The sequence below is a fragment of the Salvelinus fontinalis genome, chromosome 8, assembly GCF_029448725.1.
Source record: "Salvelinus fontinalis isolate EN_2023a chromosome 8, ASM2944872v1, whole genome shotgun sequence".
NCBI classification, from domain to species: domain Eukaryota; kingdom Metazoa; phylum Chordata; class Actinopteri; order Salmoniformes; family Salmonidae; genus Salvelinus; species Salvelinus fontinalis.
In genome coordinates this window covers 39726288-39743149 of record NC_074672.1, presented here as the reverse complement: position 1 = coordinate 39743149, position 16862 = coordinate 39726288, and the positions used below count along the sequence as shown (strand labels likewise).

Here is a 16862-nt window from a genome sequence, read left to right as displayed (position 1 = left end):
AGCCTGCGTATATGTTTACAGCCTGTGTATATGTTTACAGCCTCCGTATATGTTTACAGCCTCCGTATATGTTTACAGCCTCCGTATATGTTTACAGCCTGCGTATATGTTTACAGCCTCCGTATATGTTTACAGCCTCCGTATATGTTTACAGCCTCCGTATATGTTTACAGCCTCCGTATATGTTTACAGCCTCCGTATATGTTTACAGCCTGTGTATATGTTTACAGCCTCCGTATATGTTTACAGCCTGCGTATATGTTTACAGCCTCCGTATATGTTTACAGCCTGCGTATATGTTTACAGCCTCCGTATATGTTTACAGCCTCCGTATATGTTTACAGCCTGTGTATATGTTTACAGCCTCCGTATATGTTTACAGCCTGCGTATATGTTTACAGCCTGCGTATATGTTTACAGCCTCCGTATATGTTTACAGCCTGTGTATATGTTTACAGCCTCCGTATATGTTTACAGCCTCCGTATATGTTTACAGCCTCCGTATATGTTTACAGCCTGCGTATATGTTTACAGCCTCCGTATATGTTTACAGCCTCCGTATATGTTTACAGCCTCCGTATATGTTTACAGCCTCCGTATATGTTTACAGCCTGTGTATATGTTTACAGCCTCCGTATATGTTTACAGCCTGCGTATATGTTTACAGCCTCCGTATATGTTTACAGCCTCCGTATATGTTTACAGCCTGTGTATATGTTTACAGCCTCCGTATATGTTTACAGCCTGCGTATATGTTTACAGCCTCCGTATATGTTTACAGCCTCCGTATATGTTTACAGCCTCCGTATATGTTTACAGCCTCCGTATATGTTTACAGCCTGCGTATATGTTTACAGCCTGCGTATATGTTTACAGCCTCCGTATATATTTACAGCCTCCGTATATGTTTACAGCCTCCGTATATGTTTACAGCCTGCGTATATGTTTACAGCCTCCGTATATGTTTACAGCCTGCGTATATGTTTACAGCCTGCGTATATGTTTACAGCCTGCGTATATGTTTACACCCTCCGTATATGTTTACAGCCTGCGTATATGTTTACAGCCTGCGTATATGTTTACAGCCTCCGTATATGTTTACAGCCTGCGTATATGTTTACAGCCTCCGTATATGTTTACAGCCTGCGTATATGTTTACAGCCTCCGTATATGTTTACAGCCATATTACTGTTTCCCCTCACCTGAGTGGCGATGGATCTTGGCTCTCTCCTTCTTATGAGGTTGTTCAGCAGGTTTCCTCTTTGAGCCAACAGGAACAGATATCACAGGCTCTAATAAACTGCTGAAGGGATCCATAATCAAAAGGTCCAGGACACACAAGAGTTCAAAGCTAATGTAACACTAGGTAGCCAGCTGAGAGTGACAGCTGTTAGCCTAAATGAATAAGATCAGGTTCTGATTACGTTCCTAAGTGTGGAAAAAGTATTTAGAGAAACTTAACTTACGACTGAACAGACAAATATGAAAACAATTCGCTAAATGACTCACTTTCACGGCATCGTAAAAACCATATGGACTGTTCCATCCACCTGGACAGTGGATATAGCCAGAGCCATGTATTTAGTTATGGAAATGCATCATAATGCAGGAACTTCATTGTCCCAACTCTGTAAACACATGGCTCGGTATATAGCGCGTTTTGGTATGAAACAAGTGTTTTGCAAAAAAAACACATCTAAAGTAAATGTTTTAAAAGCATGAGAACAGCCATTCATGCACGTACAGTGCCATCAGAAAGTATTCATACCCTTTGAAATACAGCCTTACAGCCTGAATTCAGATTGGATTGAATATACCCATCTACACACAATAACCCATAATGACAAAGTAAAAACATGTTTTCAGAAATGTTGATAATTTATTGTAAATGAAATAAAGAAATATCTCATTTACATAAGTATTCACACCCCTGAGTTAATACATGTTAGAATCACCTCAGGCAGAGATTACAGCTGAGTGTTTCTGGGCAGTGGTGGAAAAAGTACCAATTGTCATATTTGAGTAAAAGAAAAGATAGATGAATAGAAAATTACTCAAATAAAAGTGAATGTCACCCGGTAAAATACTACTTGAGTAAAAGTCTAAAAGTATTTGGTTTTAAATAATACTTAAGCATCAAAAGTAAATGTAATTGCTGAAATATACACTATCATTCAAAAGTTTGGGGTCACTTAGAAATGTTCGTGTTTTTGAAAGAAAAGCACATTTTTTTGTCCATTAAAATAACATCAAATTGATCAGAAATACAGTGTATTTACAATAGTTATAAATGACTATTGTAGCTGGAAACGGCAGATTTTTTAGGAAATATGAAGAGTGGTAATCAGTGATGTGTTGTATTTGCCCCAAACATACAGTAAGGCTTTGTATTCAGGACATACAATAAACATTTCAGCCATATTTTTTGCAGTTCAATTAAGTGCCTTATTCTGTCATTTAGGTAAGTATTGTGGAAAAGCTACAATGTTGATGCAGCCTCAGTTTTCTCCCATCACAGAGAAAGCTGTGCAAAAGAAGTCCATGTAAACATTTTGTTATCTAACAAATTCCTCTGAGTATAGGGACTATCTTCTTGCATCTTCTGGCAGTGAAATGGGGTGAAAATGTCATCGAGATCCAGGTAGGAAAAACATATGGTGCTGTAATTGATATGGTAGTGATTGTTGTGACAAGTCCAAGTGCCAGTGGATTCCACTCTCCATTCCTGTTCCTTGAGAGCTACCCTCCTGTGGGTTTTCACTCCAATCCTGTTCCTGGAGAGCTACCCTCCTGTGGGTTTTCACTCCAACCCTGTTCCTGGAGAGCTACTCTCCTGTGGGTTTTCACTCCAACCCTGTTCCTGGAGAGCTACCCCCTGTAGGTTTTCACTCCAACCCTGTTCCTGGAGAGCTACCCTCCTGTAGGTTTTCACTCCAATCCTGTTCCTGGAGAGCTACCCTCCTGTAGGTTTTCACTCCAATCCTGTTCCTGGAGAGCTACCCTCCTGTAGGTTTTCACTCCATTCCTGTTCCTGGAGAGCTACCCTCCTGTGGGTTTTCACTCCAATCCTGTTCCTGGAGAGCTACCCTCCTGTGGGTTTTCACTCCAACACTGTTCCTGGAGAACTACCCTCCTGTAGGTTTTCACTCCAACACTGTTCCTGGAGAGCTACCCTCCTGTAGGTTTTAACTCCAACCCTGTTCCTGGAGAGCTACTCTCTTGTAGGTTTTTACTCCAATCCTGTTCCTGGAGAGCTACTCTCCTGTAGGTTTATACTGAAACCCTGTTCCTGGAGAGCTACCCTCCTGTGGGTTTTCACTCTAATCCTGTTCCTGGAGAGCTACCCTCCTGTGGGTTTTCACTCCAATCCTGTTCCTGGAGAGCTACCCTCCTGCAGGGTTGGATGGTAGCTCTCCAGGAACAGGGTTGGATGGTAGCTCTCCAGGAACAGGGTTGGATGGTAGCTCTCCAGGAACAGGGTTGGAGAGCCATGACTGAACCCTCTGTGTTCCCCCCACTCAAGACAAGAAACATGCTTTGCTCATTATAGCCAAATAAATGAATGATGTTGAACCACAGAATGGGCACAATTACATGTATTTTTCCCCCATTGAGGGTGTTAAGTTGATCACACAACAAGAGCAATGGCATGCGTGTGCTTCTAACAAACCAGAGCTATCTACTGTAGCAAAATGTGGGTCATATATATTAAACACAGACAGAATATAAACACTGCACAGAGAAAACATTTTTTTGTACATTTTCTTGGAGAGAAGGAAACCGCAATAAGTACTGATGGAGTAAACTGTCCAGAAATGCATTTACAGTAAAGACCCAGTTAGATGCAGTTAAATTGCTCATCTCAAGCATTGTATTGCCGTTTTAGCAAATTGTGTTATTGATTTGGTGCTATGTATAGAGCTAAGGAGCTCCCATTTTGAACAAATGAATATGGATCACTGTACAGTATGTCCTCAGAGGGTCATCTTTGTTATTTTCATGTTAATATGGAGGTTGAGCTGAGTTATATTCCAATAATAACTCACAATCTTACATTTTGTCTGGGCTACATACATATTCGTGCGTGCATGCAAGTGTTTATATTATCAAGTAACACAAAACCATGGAAACAAAAGAATGATATAACCCAGCTTAGCCCAGTGAGGATTTCAGGCCCTTTAAATATACACTGTGACGCAGTTATAAGTGCAAGGAAACTTAATGAAAATAATTGATGAGAGTAGAGTATTCGCTGGAGTTTTTTTTTCAGCGGCTGTGCTCTCTGCCTCAGTGAGAGAGATATTCAGAGACAGAGTGTAAGCGCCGCAGCTGTACAGTGTCTGCCCATTCCTGAGAGCTCCGCGGGGAGAGGTGTGGATACTACTGAGGCAGACGAGAACTTGGGAGGAAGATGCGTCCGCGTTGTCATCGCTCCACGCAGCCTGTAAATAGGTCAGCCTGAGAAGGCAGAAGGGCCACAGCGAGAGCCTGCCCAAAACTGTGAGCACATCCAATTACTTAGAGAGGAAGCCAACACAAAGCTACATAGAGAACAGGAAGGAAAAAAAGGAATAGCAGACTAGGATGTATTTTCTCTACTGAAACATGTAAGACTGGTGCTCTTAGTCATACGTTTTACTGACTTTGTTTAAAGTTTCATGCCAAGTACTTACTTACCTACTACTAACATACTACTTACTTACTACTTACTACCAACGTCCTACTAACGTACTATTAACGTACTATTAACGTACTACTAACTTCCTACTAACTTACTTACTACAAACGTACTACTTACTGTCTACTTACTTACTACTAACTTACAATTCTACTTTTTTTATTTAACCTTTTGTAGCGACCCACACAGACAGCTGTGTGTTATGTGTTATGCTGTTCATTGGTTTTGTTGTACGTATCAGTACCCAGTGTTCGCGAGGTCCGACATGCCAGTCAACCTGCTATCTGCCAACCACGGGAATGCCTGGAATGTTCTGGTCGCAAGTTTAAGATCGTATTTAGCCATTGTTCTCTCTCTCTCTTATGTCTGGTCTTAACAAGAGATGGTCACAGTTGTTTTATAGGGGTATCCTTGATTTATTTGGAGTGGGCTACGGCCAAACAGTAGCCTGTGTTGAGTTGGGTTAATAAACAGGGAATTCGTAAACTCAATCCTCTGTCTGGACAATTGTTCATTTATGATCCAGCCAGGTCATTAGTGTCAGAAGTAAAAACATAGATACAAGTTAGACAGGTAGCTAGCTGACTACTGTGGCTAGCTAACGTTACGTGGGGAACGGGTGTTGAAAATGCTTCAAGGGAATCCGTAAGGGAAGGTGGTGGTAGGGTTAATAAGCAGAGAATTCGTAAACTCAATCCTCTGTCCGGACAATTGTTCATTTATGATCTAGCCTGGTCATTACACTTTATTTAACTAGGCAAGTCAGTTAAGAACAAATTCTTATTTACAATGACGGCCTACACCGGTCAAACCCGGACGATGCTGGGCCAATTGTGCGCGGCCCTATGGGACTCCCAATCACGGCCGGTTGTGATACAGCCTGCCTACCTACCTACTTACTATATCTCATGCAATGTATGCAGAGTGACAATGCTATTTAACTTATAAGTTACATGGACAACAGAGATCAGCATTGTGATTGATTGAACAGTATACAGTACCGTTAAATAAAAGTAGACATGATGGTGTAGATCTCCCCTTCCATTTGTTCAGTCTATGTTCAACTCCCTGACTGCAGTGCAGACGTATACCACTTTATATCTGAGTCATTTAGCAGGTGTTATTATCCAGAGCGACTTACAGGAGCAATTAGGGCTAAGTGCCTTGCTCAGGGGCACGTCGAACATACTTTTCACCCAGTCAGCTCTAGGATTCGAACCAGCGACCCTTCGGTTACTGGCTTAGCTCTCTTAACCACCTGCTGCCCTACCGGCTGCACTTCATGACATCAATTAAGCCAAGGGCCATTACCTCAACCTGTTGTGTTTTGCTTATGTTCTCTTCTTTGGAATAGAATCCCCTACGGAGCCACCTCTCCTCACGTGTGCTTTATCCTGGAGGTTCATCAAAGTCCACAGAACAGCTTTCAATTGCTGTGACCTCAGAAAGGCCCCTGGAAGATCTCATATCAGCGTAGCATTTGCACAGTGCACACTGAATCTCTTCTACAATAACTGGGTTATAACAAGAGTTTTAACCTAATACCAATTATCTTTTCAATTTCCATTGACCGATTTGATTGACCAGAGAAAGTAGCATACTCTTCTGACTCCCAACTTCCAGGTCCTTGTCAGTGTGTGATTTCACATGACCCTAATCCACACAACGCACAGCCAATCTGTACACCTTAATGGGTCAACAAATCCAGTTATCTGTAGAAAATCCAGTTGTCTGCTTTTTCCAAAGATTATGGATAGCTTGTCATTGTCAAGCTGCAGAGTACTGTCAAAATGCTAGCATGATAATACATGAGAATCCATGTAATGGTATAGAAAAGAGCTTAGAAATGGCTCCATGAAAAATGAACCCTTACATGTCCTGACAAACAGTCAGCGTCTCAGAAAAGTAAAATATATAGTGAATGTTGGATTGCTGCTTTGGCACAGGCTGTTCTCCAACTCTCTCTCTGAGGAGTGTTGACTTCTGGGAACAATGTGTTCTGCCATCCAGTGGGCGAGAGCAGTTTGAGAACAAAAGTTCAGACCAGTATGAAACATCATACGATATATGGTACTTGGCTGACATGGTTAAAATGAGATTCTTCAACAAAAGGAAACAAAACTAATTTCAAGTCAACTAAAATGAGTTTCTCTTTATGTGTGTTCTCAACCTCCAGTAGCAATGTTAATACCACCAGCAGGTAGGTAGAAAAGACATGCCGTCCGGTACAGTATTTGGAAAGTAGAAGGCAATTTCTAAGTATCACATACATCAGAAATGAAGATTAAGGAACGTTACATCACAAGATATTACAATTTGTTCATAAATAGTAAACCCAATCTCAGGGGCTCATGGCCAGAACTACACGTTGGTATACAACAGTTTGTCAAGGAAGATACGTGCACTCAGTCATAAAACATTTTGGTGTTGGTGAGCCCAGTCAGTCAGCCAATTATTGTTCAAGGATAGAGGCGCTCCCAAAAGGCACTTACATAACACAGTAACAGATGGTGACTGATGTGTGTTGGGAGTGAATTACTCAAGAGAGGAAAATGATGCAACGGAAGTAAAGAGGCTTGTCATTTAACCAAACTCAAGGATCAAAGTCAATTAGGTATTTCACCTCCTTTTGTAATGTATTTCACCTGTTCCTGACGGGATTGGACAGTTTCACTATGAACACGGTATGCATGATGTATAAATACTGTATACAATAATGATTATTTCTTAATAATATTTGTAAGAAGAAAAAATAAATAATTGCTACATCTAGGAAAAAGGGACTGTGGTGATATTGTGGGAAGGTTTTCACGGCTAGTTATTTCGTACTACCATCTTGAATACTTCCTTTCCTTTTAAACTAGTAGCCAATGTGCTGGATGGGAATAGGCCAAGCTCAAACGGGGAATGAAAAAAAGGTAGATATGAAGTCCTATTAATGAGGAATTAAGTCAGTTGCCTTGGAGACATGGTCAAGTAATTACAAATAGAAAATTCACTAATTGAAGCCTCCATAAGTCTTTCCCCTCTGCTTTGATCAGCATAGCTACATTACATGCAATCTTTCTGCAAAGGAAGACTAAAGCATAATGTTTAATGAGCTATCATCAGTGAGCATAGCATATTACCTAGAGTCTAGCCTGAACAGATAGAGTACATTATCAAGAGTCTAGCCTGAACAGAGAGAGAAGACATTACCCAGAGTCTAGCCTGAACAGAGAGAGAAGATATTACCCAGAGTCTAGCCTGAACAGATAGAGAGTACATTACCAAGAGTCTAGCCTGAACAGAGAGAGAAGACATTACCCAGAGTCTAGTCTGAACAGAGAGAGAAGACATTACCCAGAGTCTAGCCTGAACAGAGAGAGAAGACATTACCCAGAGTCTAGCCTGAAAATATATAAAATACATTACCCAGAGTCTAGCCTGAACAGAGAGAGAAGACATTACCCAGAGTCTAGCCTGAAAATATATAAAATACATTACCCAGAGTCTAGCCTGAACAGAGAGAGAAGACATTACCCAGAGTCTAGCCTGAACAGAGAGAGAAGACAATACCCAGAGTCTAGCCTGAACAGAGAGAGAAGACATTACCCAGAGTCTAGCCTGAACAGAGAGAGAAGACAATACCCAGAGTCTAGCCTGAACAGAGAGAGAAGACATTACCCAGAGTCTAGCCTGCACAGATAGAGAAGACATTCCCCAGAGTCTAGCCTGAACAGATAGAGAGTACATTACCCCAAGTCTAGCCTGAACAGAGAGAGAAGACATTCCCCAGAGTCTAGCCTGAACAGAGAGAGAAGACATTCCCCAGAGTCTAGCCTGAACAGAGAGAGAAGACATTCCCCAGAGTCTAGCCTGAACAGAGAGAGAAGACAATCCCCAGAGTCTAGCCTGAACAGAGAGAGAAGACATTCCCCAGAGTCTAGCCTGAACAGAGAGAGAAGATATTACCCAGAGTCTAGCCTGAACAGAGAGAGAAGACATTCCCCAGAGTCTAGCCTGAACAGAGAGAGAAGACATTCCCCAGAGTCTAGCCTGAACAGAGAGAGAAGACATTACCCAGAGTCTAGCCTGAACAGAGAGAGAAGACATTCCCCAGAGTCTAGCCTGAACAGAGAGATAAGACATTCCCCAGAGTCTAGCCTGAACAGAGAGAGAAGACATTCCCCAGAGTCTAGCCTGAACAGAGAGATAAGACATTCCCCAGAGTCTAGCCTGAACAGAGAGAGAAGACATTCCCCAGAGTCTAGCCTGAACAGAGAGAGAAGACAATCCCCAGAGTCTAGCCTGAACAGATAGAGAAGACATTACAGGAAAACGTATAACCATGCCAGCATAAAAAAAATGTTAATTACAATTAAGAATGACTGTATACCGCTCTATTCTGAGCAGTAGCCGTTCTTTACACTATTAGGGAACGGTTCCATCTGTCTGTAATTCTGCCAGGATCCACTCTCAAAAAGTCAAACCTTGGCAGGCTGACAATGTGTTTTGATTCCTCTTCGGTACGCACATTCTACTACAGCCCAGTACTGTATTTACATTTTTAGACATTTAGAGTCCTTTAGCTGACACTCGTAGAGCGACTTACAGGAGAAATTAGGGTTAAGTGCCTTGCTCAAAGGGGCACATAGTCAGATTTATCATCTAGTCGGCTCAGGGGAGTCAAACCAGCAAGCTTTTGGTTATTGACCCAACTCTCTTAACCACTAGGCTACCTACCTGCCGCCTATATCTAGACAAAATAAGGTCAATTTCAGGGACATCAAGCTACTTCAAAGTAGTCTGCTCTGACAATATCAAAGATCTAAGATCATTATTGAAAATGAAAACATATCAAAGGAAAACACAAGTTCTGTAATAGAGTAACAGTTATCATGAGAATGTGAGGATGGTGTCATATATATAACCCGGACATGCTCCAAACCTGAGAGGATAAAGTAGCTGCTAACCTAACGTAGCAGGCGTAAAAGAAACACATGAAACTAGGTCCCCTACATACGGATCTTGATGAGAAGGGAAGAAAACTGTTGGGTGAGGTTCTCTTCTGCACTGCTCAACCAATCCAGTAAATGTGGAGGAGGAGTTAAGAATGGAGTGTCGCCTTGTTAACGTCCAAAAGCTGAAGTCACGTGACGTCACAGGCTCTCTTTCCATTTCCCCTGGAAACCGGAACATCCGGTTGTTAGGAACTCGGCAGACTATAGTATAATACCAGAATGTATCTTTACTTTCTCTTTCTGTTGTAGAATTGCACAATAATAAACAGCTTACTGTATAACATAGAATAACCACAGTATAGTAATCTCCATCCCCATGTTCCTTCCCTCTGTCATGGTAATTTGCTTTTGAATGAGTAGGCAAAGCTTTTGATCTGAAACGGGGGTTAAAGGTCCAATGCAGCTGTTTTTGTCTCATATATCAAATTATTTCTGGGTAACAAATAAGTATCTTACTGTGATTGTTTTCAATTAAAATGGTAAAAAAATAAACAAAAATAGCTTAGCCAAGAGCAATTTCTCACGCAAGCATTTAGCTAGGACCGTCTGGGAGTGGACCGAGTGAAGAGGGGAAACTAGCTGTTAATGGCAGAGATGTTAGGAACTCTCTTTCTTAATGGTGATGTCACCAGGCAGGCCAAAACTTCATTCCACCAAAACAGGCAGTAATTTCAGGTGGTCTTTTCAAACAGCTCTTACACTAAAAGGGCGTTATCATTTTCAATTTGATAGTATTATTCCAACCTCAGTGTGTGAAAATACACAGAGTGGACAAAACATTAAGAACACCAGCACTCTACACACACGCTCCAAGACTAACCAGGTGAATCCAGGTGAGAGCTATGATCCCTTATTGATGTCACATGTTAAATCCACTTCAATCAGTGTAGATGAAGGGGAGGAGACAGGTTAAAGAAGGATTTCTAAGCCTTGAGACAGTTGAGACATGGATTGTGTATGTGTGCCGTTCAGAGGGTGAATAGGCAAGACAAAAGATTTAAGTGCCTTTGAACGGGGTATGGTAGTAGGTGCCTGGCGCACTGGTTTGAGTGTGTCAAGAAGGCGTGAGGAAAACAATAGGCCAAGCTAGCTCTCCCTTCTCTGATCTCTTTGGCTCTGACCGTTTGCACGCTGACACTGAAACAGCCTCCAACCTTCATCAATCAAATGGAAAGATGCTGTTGTAGCGGTGATAGCCAGAAACCTGGAGCAGTCCGTCTGACAGAGCCCATTTCTCCATTCATAGCATGGTTGCTACACTTCAGTAGAGGCTCATCAAGCATCTCTTGCTAGATCATTAGCTAAGGGTGAAGCTACAGTCGTAAGCCGGCGCTGGATAATGTCATTCGACATGTGGTAAGATGGACACAGACATATGTTACCACACTACAGGCACTACATGTGCTCCAGAGTGGTGCAGTGGTCTAATGATCGGCGTCTTAATGTAAGAGGTTTCACTACAGTCCCTGGTTCGAATCCAGGCTGTATCACATCTGGCCGTGATTGGGAGTCTAATACGGCGGCGCACAATTGGCCCAGTGTCGTCTGCGTTTGGCCGGGGTAGACCGTCATTGTAAACAAGAATTTGTTCTTAACTGACTTGCCTAAACATTACTTTTTGAATTCTTTTTTTACATTAAAAGGCCAAAACCACACATCCAGTTTCTAATCCATTCAAGGCAATTTGCAAACACAGATATTTTACAACTGGATGACTTTGTAATTCTACAGAGGAAATCAAGGAGATTGCATGAAGTTTTATGGCGTCATGGTACATTACATCTCTCTACATATTAACACATTGATAGTCTCAGAGTCAAATTGGTTCGAAGCTGAAATCATAATGGGAGCTGAAGTTTGTCAGGCAAAATGGAGACAGTAGTAAAAGCTTATGTGCTGCGTTACTTGAGCCCATTTAGTGCTTGGACACATACTGATTTGAGTTTAATGGCCTGGGGGATTGCTATAAAAACAAGCCGGGTGAAAGGTTGAAAATGGGGCGTACTGAAGAGGCCTGGGTGAAGACAGGGCGAGGACCATGGCTCACTGGGGTACTGTCGTTGCTGTGGCCCAGCCGCACGTGAAATAATCCAACGGATGAGTCCTCAATCACCATAACAACATGTAGTCTCTGCTGCAGTGGTAGTGTGATAGAGGACAGTTTGAAACAGCATGCAGCTCATCTGAGGTCCCTTAAATATCTATTTTCCTGCACTCCCTCTGCATATGTCATTCCCCTCCACCACAGCATGATACTCATCTGCCAAACACTGCTCTTATTTCAAAAAATATTTTTGTGGTATTTTGATATGTTAAGATCCGCACTCTTAAGCAATGGTTACATGTTTGCAAACTAAATGAAATGATGTGACAGGTTCCCCACATTTGGGGAACTGTAATACAACATAAAGTATCGTTCTACAGACCAGAGTACTATTATTACATAATGATAAACCTTATATCAAATAAACATGCTACAGGATTTTTTTACTACTCAATCTCAAATGCAAACTACAACCAGTATTGTTAAACCCTGGTCGTTTACATCAAGTGCCTGGAGTGGCCTGTCAATTCTTCTGAACCCCATTCCCCATTCACAGCACACAAACCATTACGCCCCCATTCATAACACACCTGCAGGGAGAGTGTTTGAGAGTGTGACACCTGAGAGCAGCGTAGCACTGAGGTGACGACAAGGGATTGGCGCTATAAAATTACTAATACACAGTCCAAGACATTTCTCGATTGATTCTACTGGGAATACTCCCACCCATTTCATAGTCAGAGCAGCAAAGTAAAATATTCGGAGGCCTATGCAACAGTATGTGGGTGGTAGAAGTCGATATGGAACTGGTGATGATGCTCTTGCAGTATATAAAGGTTAAGTAGTATAACAACATCCAAACACTTACCCTAGTGTTGTCATGGTGACAATGGTGTACCAGAAGGAGGCGGGGATGCTGGAAAACGTGGTTCCCTTGGTGCCTTTCTCAGCATAGAACATGACGGTGGCGAAGATGATGACAGCCATGGTGAGGGAGAAGAGGAGGAAGCCCAGCTCCGAGGCACAGGCCTGCAGAGTGCAGCCTAGGATGCGCAGGCCCTGAGAGTGGCGGGAGAACTTGAAGATTCGGAACACCCGGAAGACTCGCAGGGTAACAAAGGCCCCGCTGACTTCTTCGTTCTCGGGCATGACAAGGCCGATGTAGAAGGGCAAGATGGCCACCACGTCAATCACGCTCATCACCGAACGTGCAAAATCACAGCGGCTGGGGGCAGCATACAGCCTCATGAGATACTCGCAGGAAAAGATAAGCACGCAGGCCGTGTCCAAACAAGAGAAGCCCACAGAAAACTTCTCACCACACGGCAGGTCCTTTATACTCCCTTTGAGTGGTCGGCAGGGAACCGTTTCCACAACGTTGGCAATAACAGACACAGCGATGAAGAAGCCGGTGACGTAGTAGAACACCAGAGCCATGGTGGAGGTGTGAGGGTTCTCGAAGGCCCTCCATAGCTTATCACGTAACGTGGCGTCTGGGGGCAGGGGAGCGTCTCCGGCATTCTCTGCCTCGGTGTCCTCAGCCAAACGCTCCTGGTTCTCCTTCTTACGATCCCGGTACTCTTCCATACAGCAGTCACCTATGATCTCAGGTATTATGCCATAGAAAGCCAGCTCCTCCTCAAAGGCCTGAATGCATTCATGTCGGGGATAATGTAGCTTGCCTGTTCTAAAAAAGTTGAGAATATGGCGGAACATCTCTGGATCCCTGTCAAAGAAATATTCCTGAGTTTCCTCATTGTAGAAAAACTCCTTTTCTGAGCTGCCTAGAAGGGTGTCCGGATAACGGTCCAATGTGTTCTTCCATGTCTGGAAGCGTAGTCCACTCACATTAACAAACAGGATCTCATCACTGCGACTTGTTTTGTCCACAGGAGGCTTGGGCATGGTCTGTTGGGCCAGTGGTAGCCAGCCCACGGCTGCTGCCCGAGCAAAGGGCATCCATGTTGCAACTCCAGCAGCCATTTTGTTTAGTAGCTTATATTTCAGGAGTAAACGGGATGTTGAGTAATGGTACAGAGAGTCTCTAGGTACTTGATGATTATTTCTGGGTCTTTTCTGATCAGAAGGAAAAGGATAGGTATATCCAATCTAATCATCCGTCCGAACTGAAGGCCTCAACAACCAGATTGGCTTGCCTCCATTCCCAGTCTGTCAATTTGTTTGTGCATCAGTTTCAACAGGAGAGGGAGAAGTGATGCTGGTAGAGAGATGATAGTGTTTTCATTGTCAAAGAAAAGGGTGAACTGACTGAACAAAGGTCAGGCCATTGGAATAGCTCAGGAAAACTTACTCTGATTCATAAAACATCAGACTATTGACCTCTCATATAAATAATAGCACAGTGATATTGTAGAACAATACTGTATATGGCTTTTCAGTAGTGTTTAAAAAGACTTCCAGAGAACTAGTGGTTGAAGTCTCCGGCCTTTGCTTGCTGCCTCCCCTCTCTCAGAAGACAGATTGGTTGCAGTGCTGTGGTTTTCAAATTCGTATTAAATTGTGATGATGTTCCCCGAAGATGCAAGATAGACACATTTTTCTCTTGCTTTTTTTCTCTCCCTTGCAGTGTTTCTCTCCAACTTTGATTATGGATGGCTCTCTTTGTCCCTTAGTTTCTCTATCCCTCTCTCTCAAATGCACAACCAAACCTTAAGTGTAATCGATTTCTCTGATGTCTGAGACGCCTTCTGAATGGAAAAGTTAGAGTCTTAGGCGTTTCTATCCCTTGTATGGTCGTCCCTTTTTATACCTGTCAAGACACACAACACACACAACTTAGATATTGAGCAGCACAGGCTGTAAAGGCACGGTATGCTACATCTATTTGTGTCACAGCTTGGGTGAACTGCTTAAATGTCTGAGCTTCACAATACAAACATAGAGGTTCCTCACAAAGGAAACTTTGACCATGTTTGAATGATATGTAGAACCCAGACCAAACAGTACCAATAGAAATACAATCCTTATACTTAAATGTCCATTTTGCAATAATTGTCAATCTGTACAGAGCCTCAACCCAAATAAGCACTGTGCCCCTTTGATCTTTAAACACATGATGCATTAACCACACAACTGTACCTCTTCAGTATCAATCCACAAAGGGATTATGCTTTCAATGTGTAATAACATAAATAATGCTGAATTGGAATTCAATATAAAAAAGGTTACCATTAAATCCCGAGATTCAATTACTATATTTTGTTTTGAATTTAAAAGTTACTCTTCTAAACAAGAGAGATGTTAGGGTGTATCTATGAAACATCTAGTCTACCTTGTGAGGGAGCTGGAGTGTACCCAAACCCGTCTCTAACCAACAGACCCGTCTCTAACCAACAGACCCGTCTCTAACCAACAGACCCGTCTCTAACCAACAGACCCGTCTCTAACCAACAGACCCGTCTCTAACCAACAGACCCGTCTCTAACCAACAGACCCGTCCCTCTAACCTACAGACCCGTCCTTCTAACCTACAGACCCGTCCCTCTAACCAACAGATCCGTCTCTAAACAACAGACAGGTGACCCAACCCAGAAGCATAACTGTGGACAAGATGTTCCCCCAATCAAAAATCAATAAGACACTATAAGACAGCCTTCCTGCTGCAGTGGACAGGAATTAGATCCAAAACAGCTACTACAGTAAACAAAAACAGAGCAATCTCACATATCAGTCGAGTACTAATGGTTAGTCTACAAGTTAAATGAGGCTTTCACGCTGTGTTCACTTTGTAAAGTGTTACTTTAATGTGCTCCTCGTGTTAATGTGCTCCTCGTGTTAATGTGCTCCTCGTGTTAATGTGCTCCTCGTGTTAATGTGCTCCTCGTGTTAATGTGCTCCTCATGTTAATGTGCTCCTCGTGTTAATGTGCTCCTCGTGTTAATGTGCTCCTCGTGTTAATGTGCTCCTCGTGTTAATGTGCACCTCGTGTTACTGTGCTCCTCATGTTACTGTGCTCCTCGTGTTAATGTGCTCATCATGTTAATGTGCTCCTCATGTTAATGTGCTCCTCATGTTACTGTGCTCCTCGTGTTACTGTGCTCCACATGTTACTGTGCTCCTTATGTTAATGTGCTCATCATGTTACTGTGCTCCACATGTGACTGTGTTCCTCGTGTTACTGTGCTCCACATGTTACTGTGCTCCTTATGTTAATGTGCTCATCGTGTTAATGTGCTCCTCATGTTAATGTGCTCCTCATGTTGTTGCTTACAACAACATGACCACTCAGTCAAACGAAAATGAATTATGAAATAGCCCTAAGGAAAAGGCATCATTTCAACTAAAGTATCTTTAGACTAGCACTTTAATTCAGGTAAGGATGATTAAATTGATGTATATATGTCAGTGTATTGTAGCGTATGTTATGTACCTCTGAATAACATACATCTGAATAGCATACATCTGAATGACTCTTGAAGTTATGTGTCTGTTCCATTACTATTAAGGCTTTTAAATGTCTAGCGATGTATCTGGAGAAATTAAGATCATAGCTACTTACCATGCACTAAAGCTGAAGACAATGTAGAATGAAGGGTCCAATGTGTCAAATAAGAGAAAGCAAAGGCAATAGGAGATTTAAAACCAGGCATGAACAAGCCCCTCTCCTGGAATGGAACCATATCGCACACCGGATAGTGAGGGAGTGATTCTCATGCTTAGCCTTAGCTCCACTCTCTCCTCTCACTCAGCACTGTGACTCCGCTTGCTCTCACTCTCTCCAACTCTACCTCTCATTTGCTTGCTCAACCCCCCCTCTCTATTGTGCTCTCCCTCTCTCCGATCACACATACTCACCTCCATAACCAATGAAAACACAGAACAGAATACATTTACATGTTAGTCATTTAGCAGACACTCCTTATCCAGAGCGACTTACAGGAGCAATTAGGGTTAAGTGTCTTGCTCGAGGGCACATCGACAGATTTTGTCACCTAGTCAGCTCAGGGATTCAAACCAGCAACCTTTCATTTACTGGCCTAACACCCTTGACCACTAGACTACCTGCCGCCATTAGGCTGATAGGAAACAAAGATAATGTTATTTGATATACCAAAAGCCTACAGACTGCTCAGAGTGTTTTTGAATGCACCATAGCTAATGAAGTTTGACTCAGCAG

At 42.5% G+C, this 16862-nt stretch overlaps 1 protein-coding gene across 1 annotated transcript in view; it reads right to left on the bottom strand.

The window, feature by feature from the left end:
- Positions 1-16456, bottom strand: part of LOC129861230 (potassium voltage-gated channel subfamily D member 1-like) — a 69014-nt gene extending 52558 nt beyond the window's left edge. The window contains exons 1-2 of the mRNA XM_055932458.1: positions 16245-16456; positions 12594-14495 (exon numbers count right to left, since the gene is read on the bottom strand). Of these exons, the coding sequence (XP_055788433.1) occupies positions 12594-13708 (1115 nt within the window). The 5' untranslated portion in view covers positions 13709-14495; positions 16245-16456. The remainder of the gene's footprint in view (positions 1-12593; positions 14496-16244) is intronic.
- Between the last annotated feature and the right edge of the window lie 406 nt (positions 16457-16862).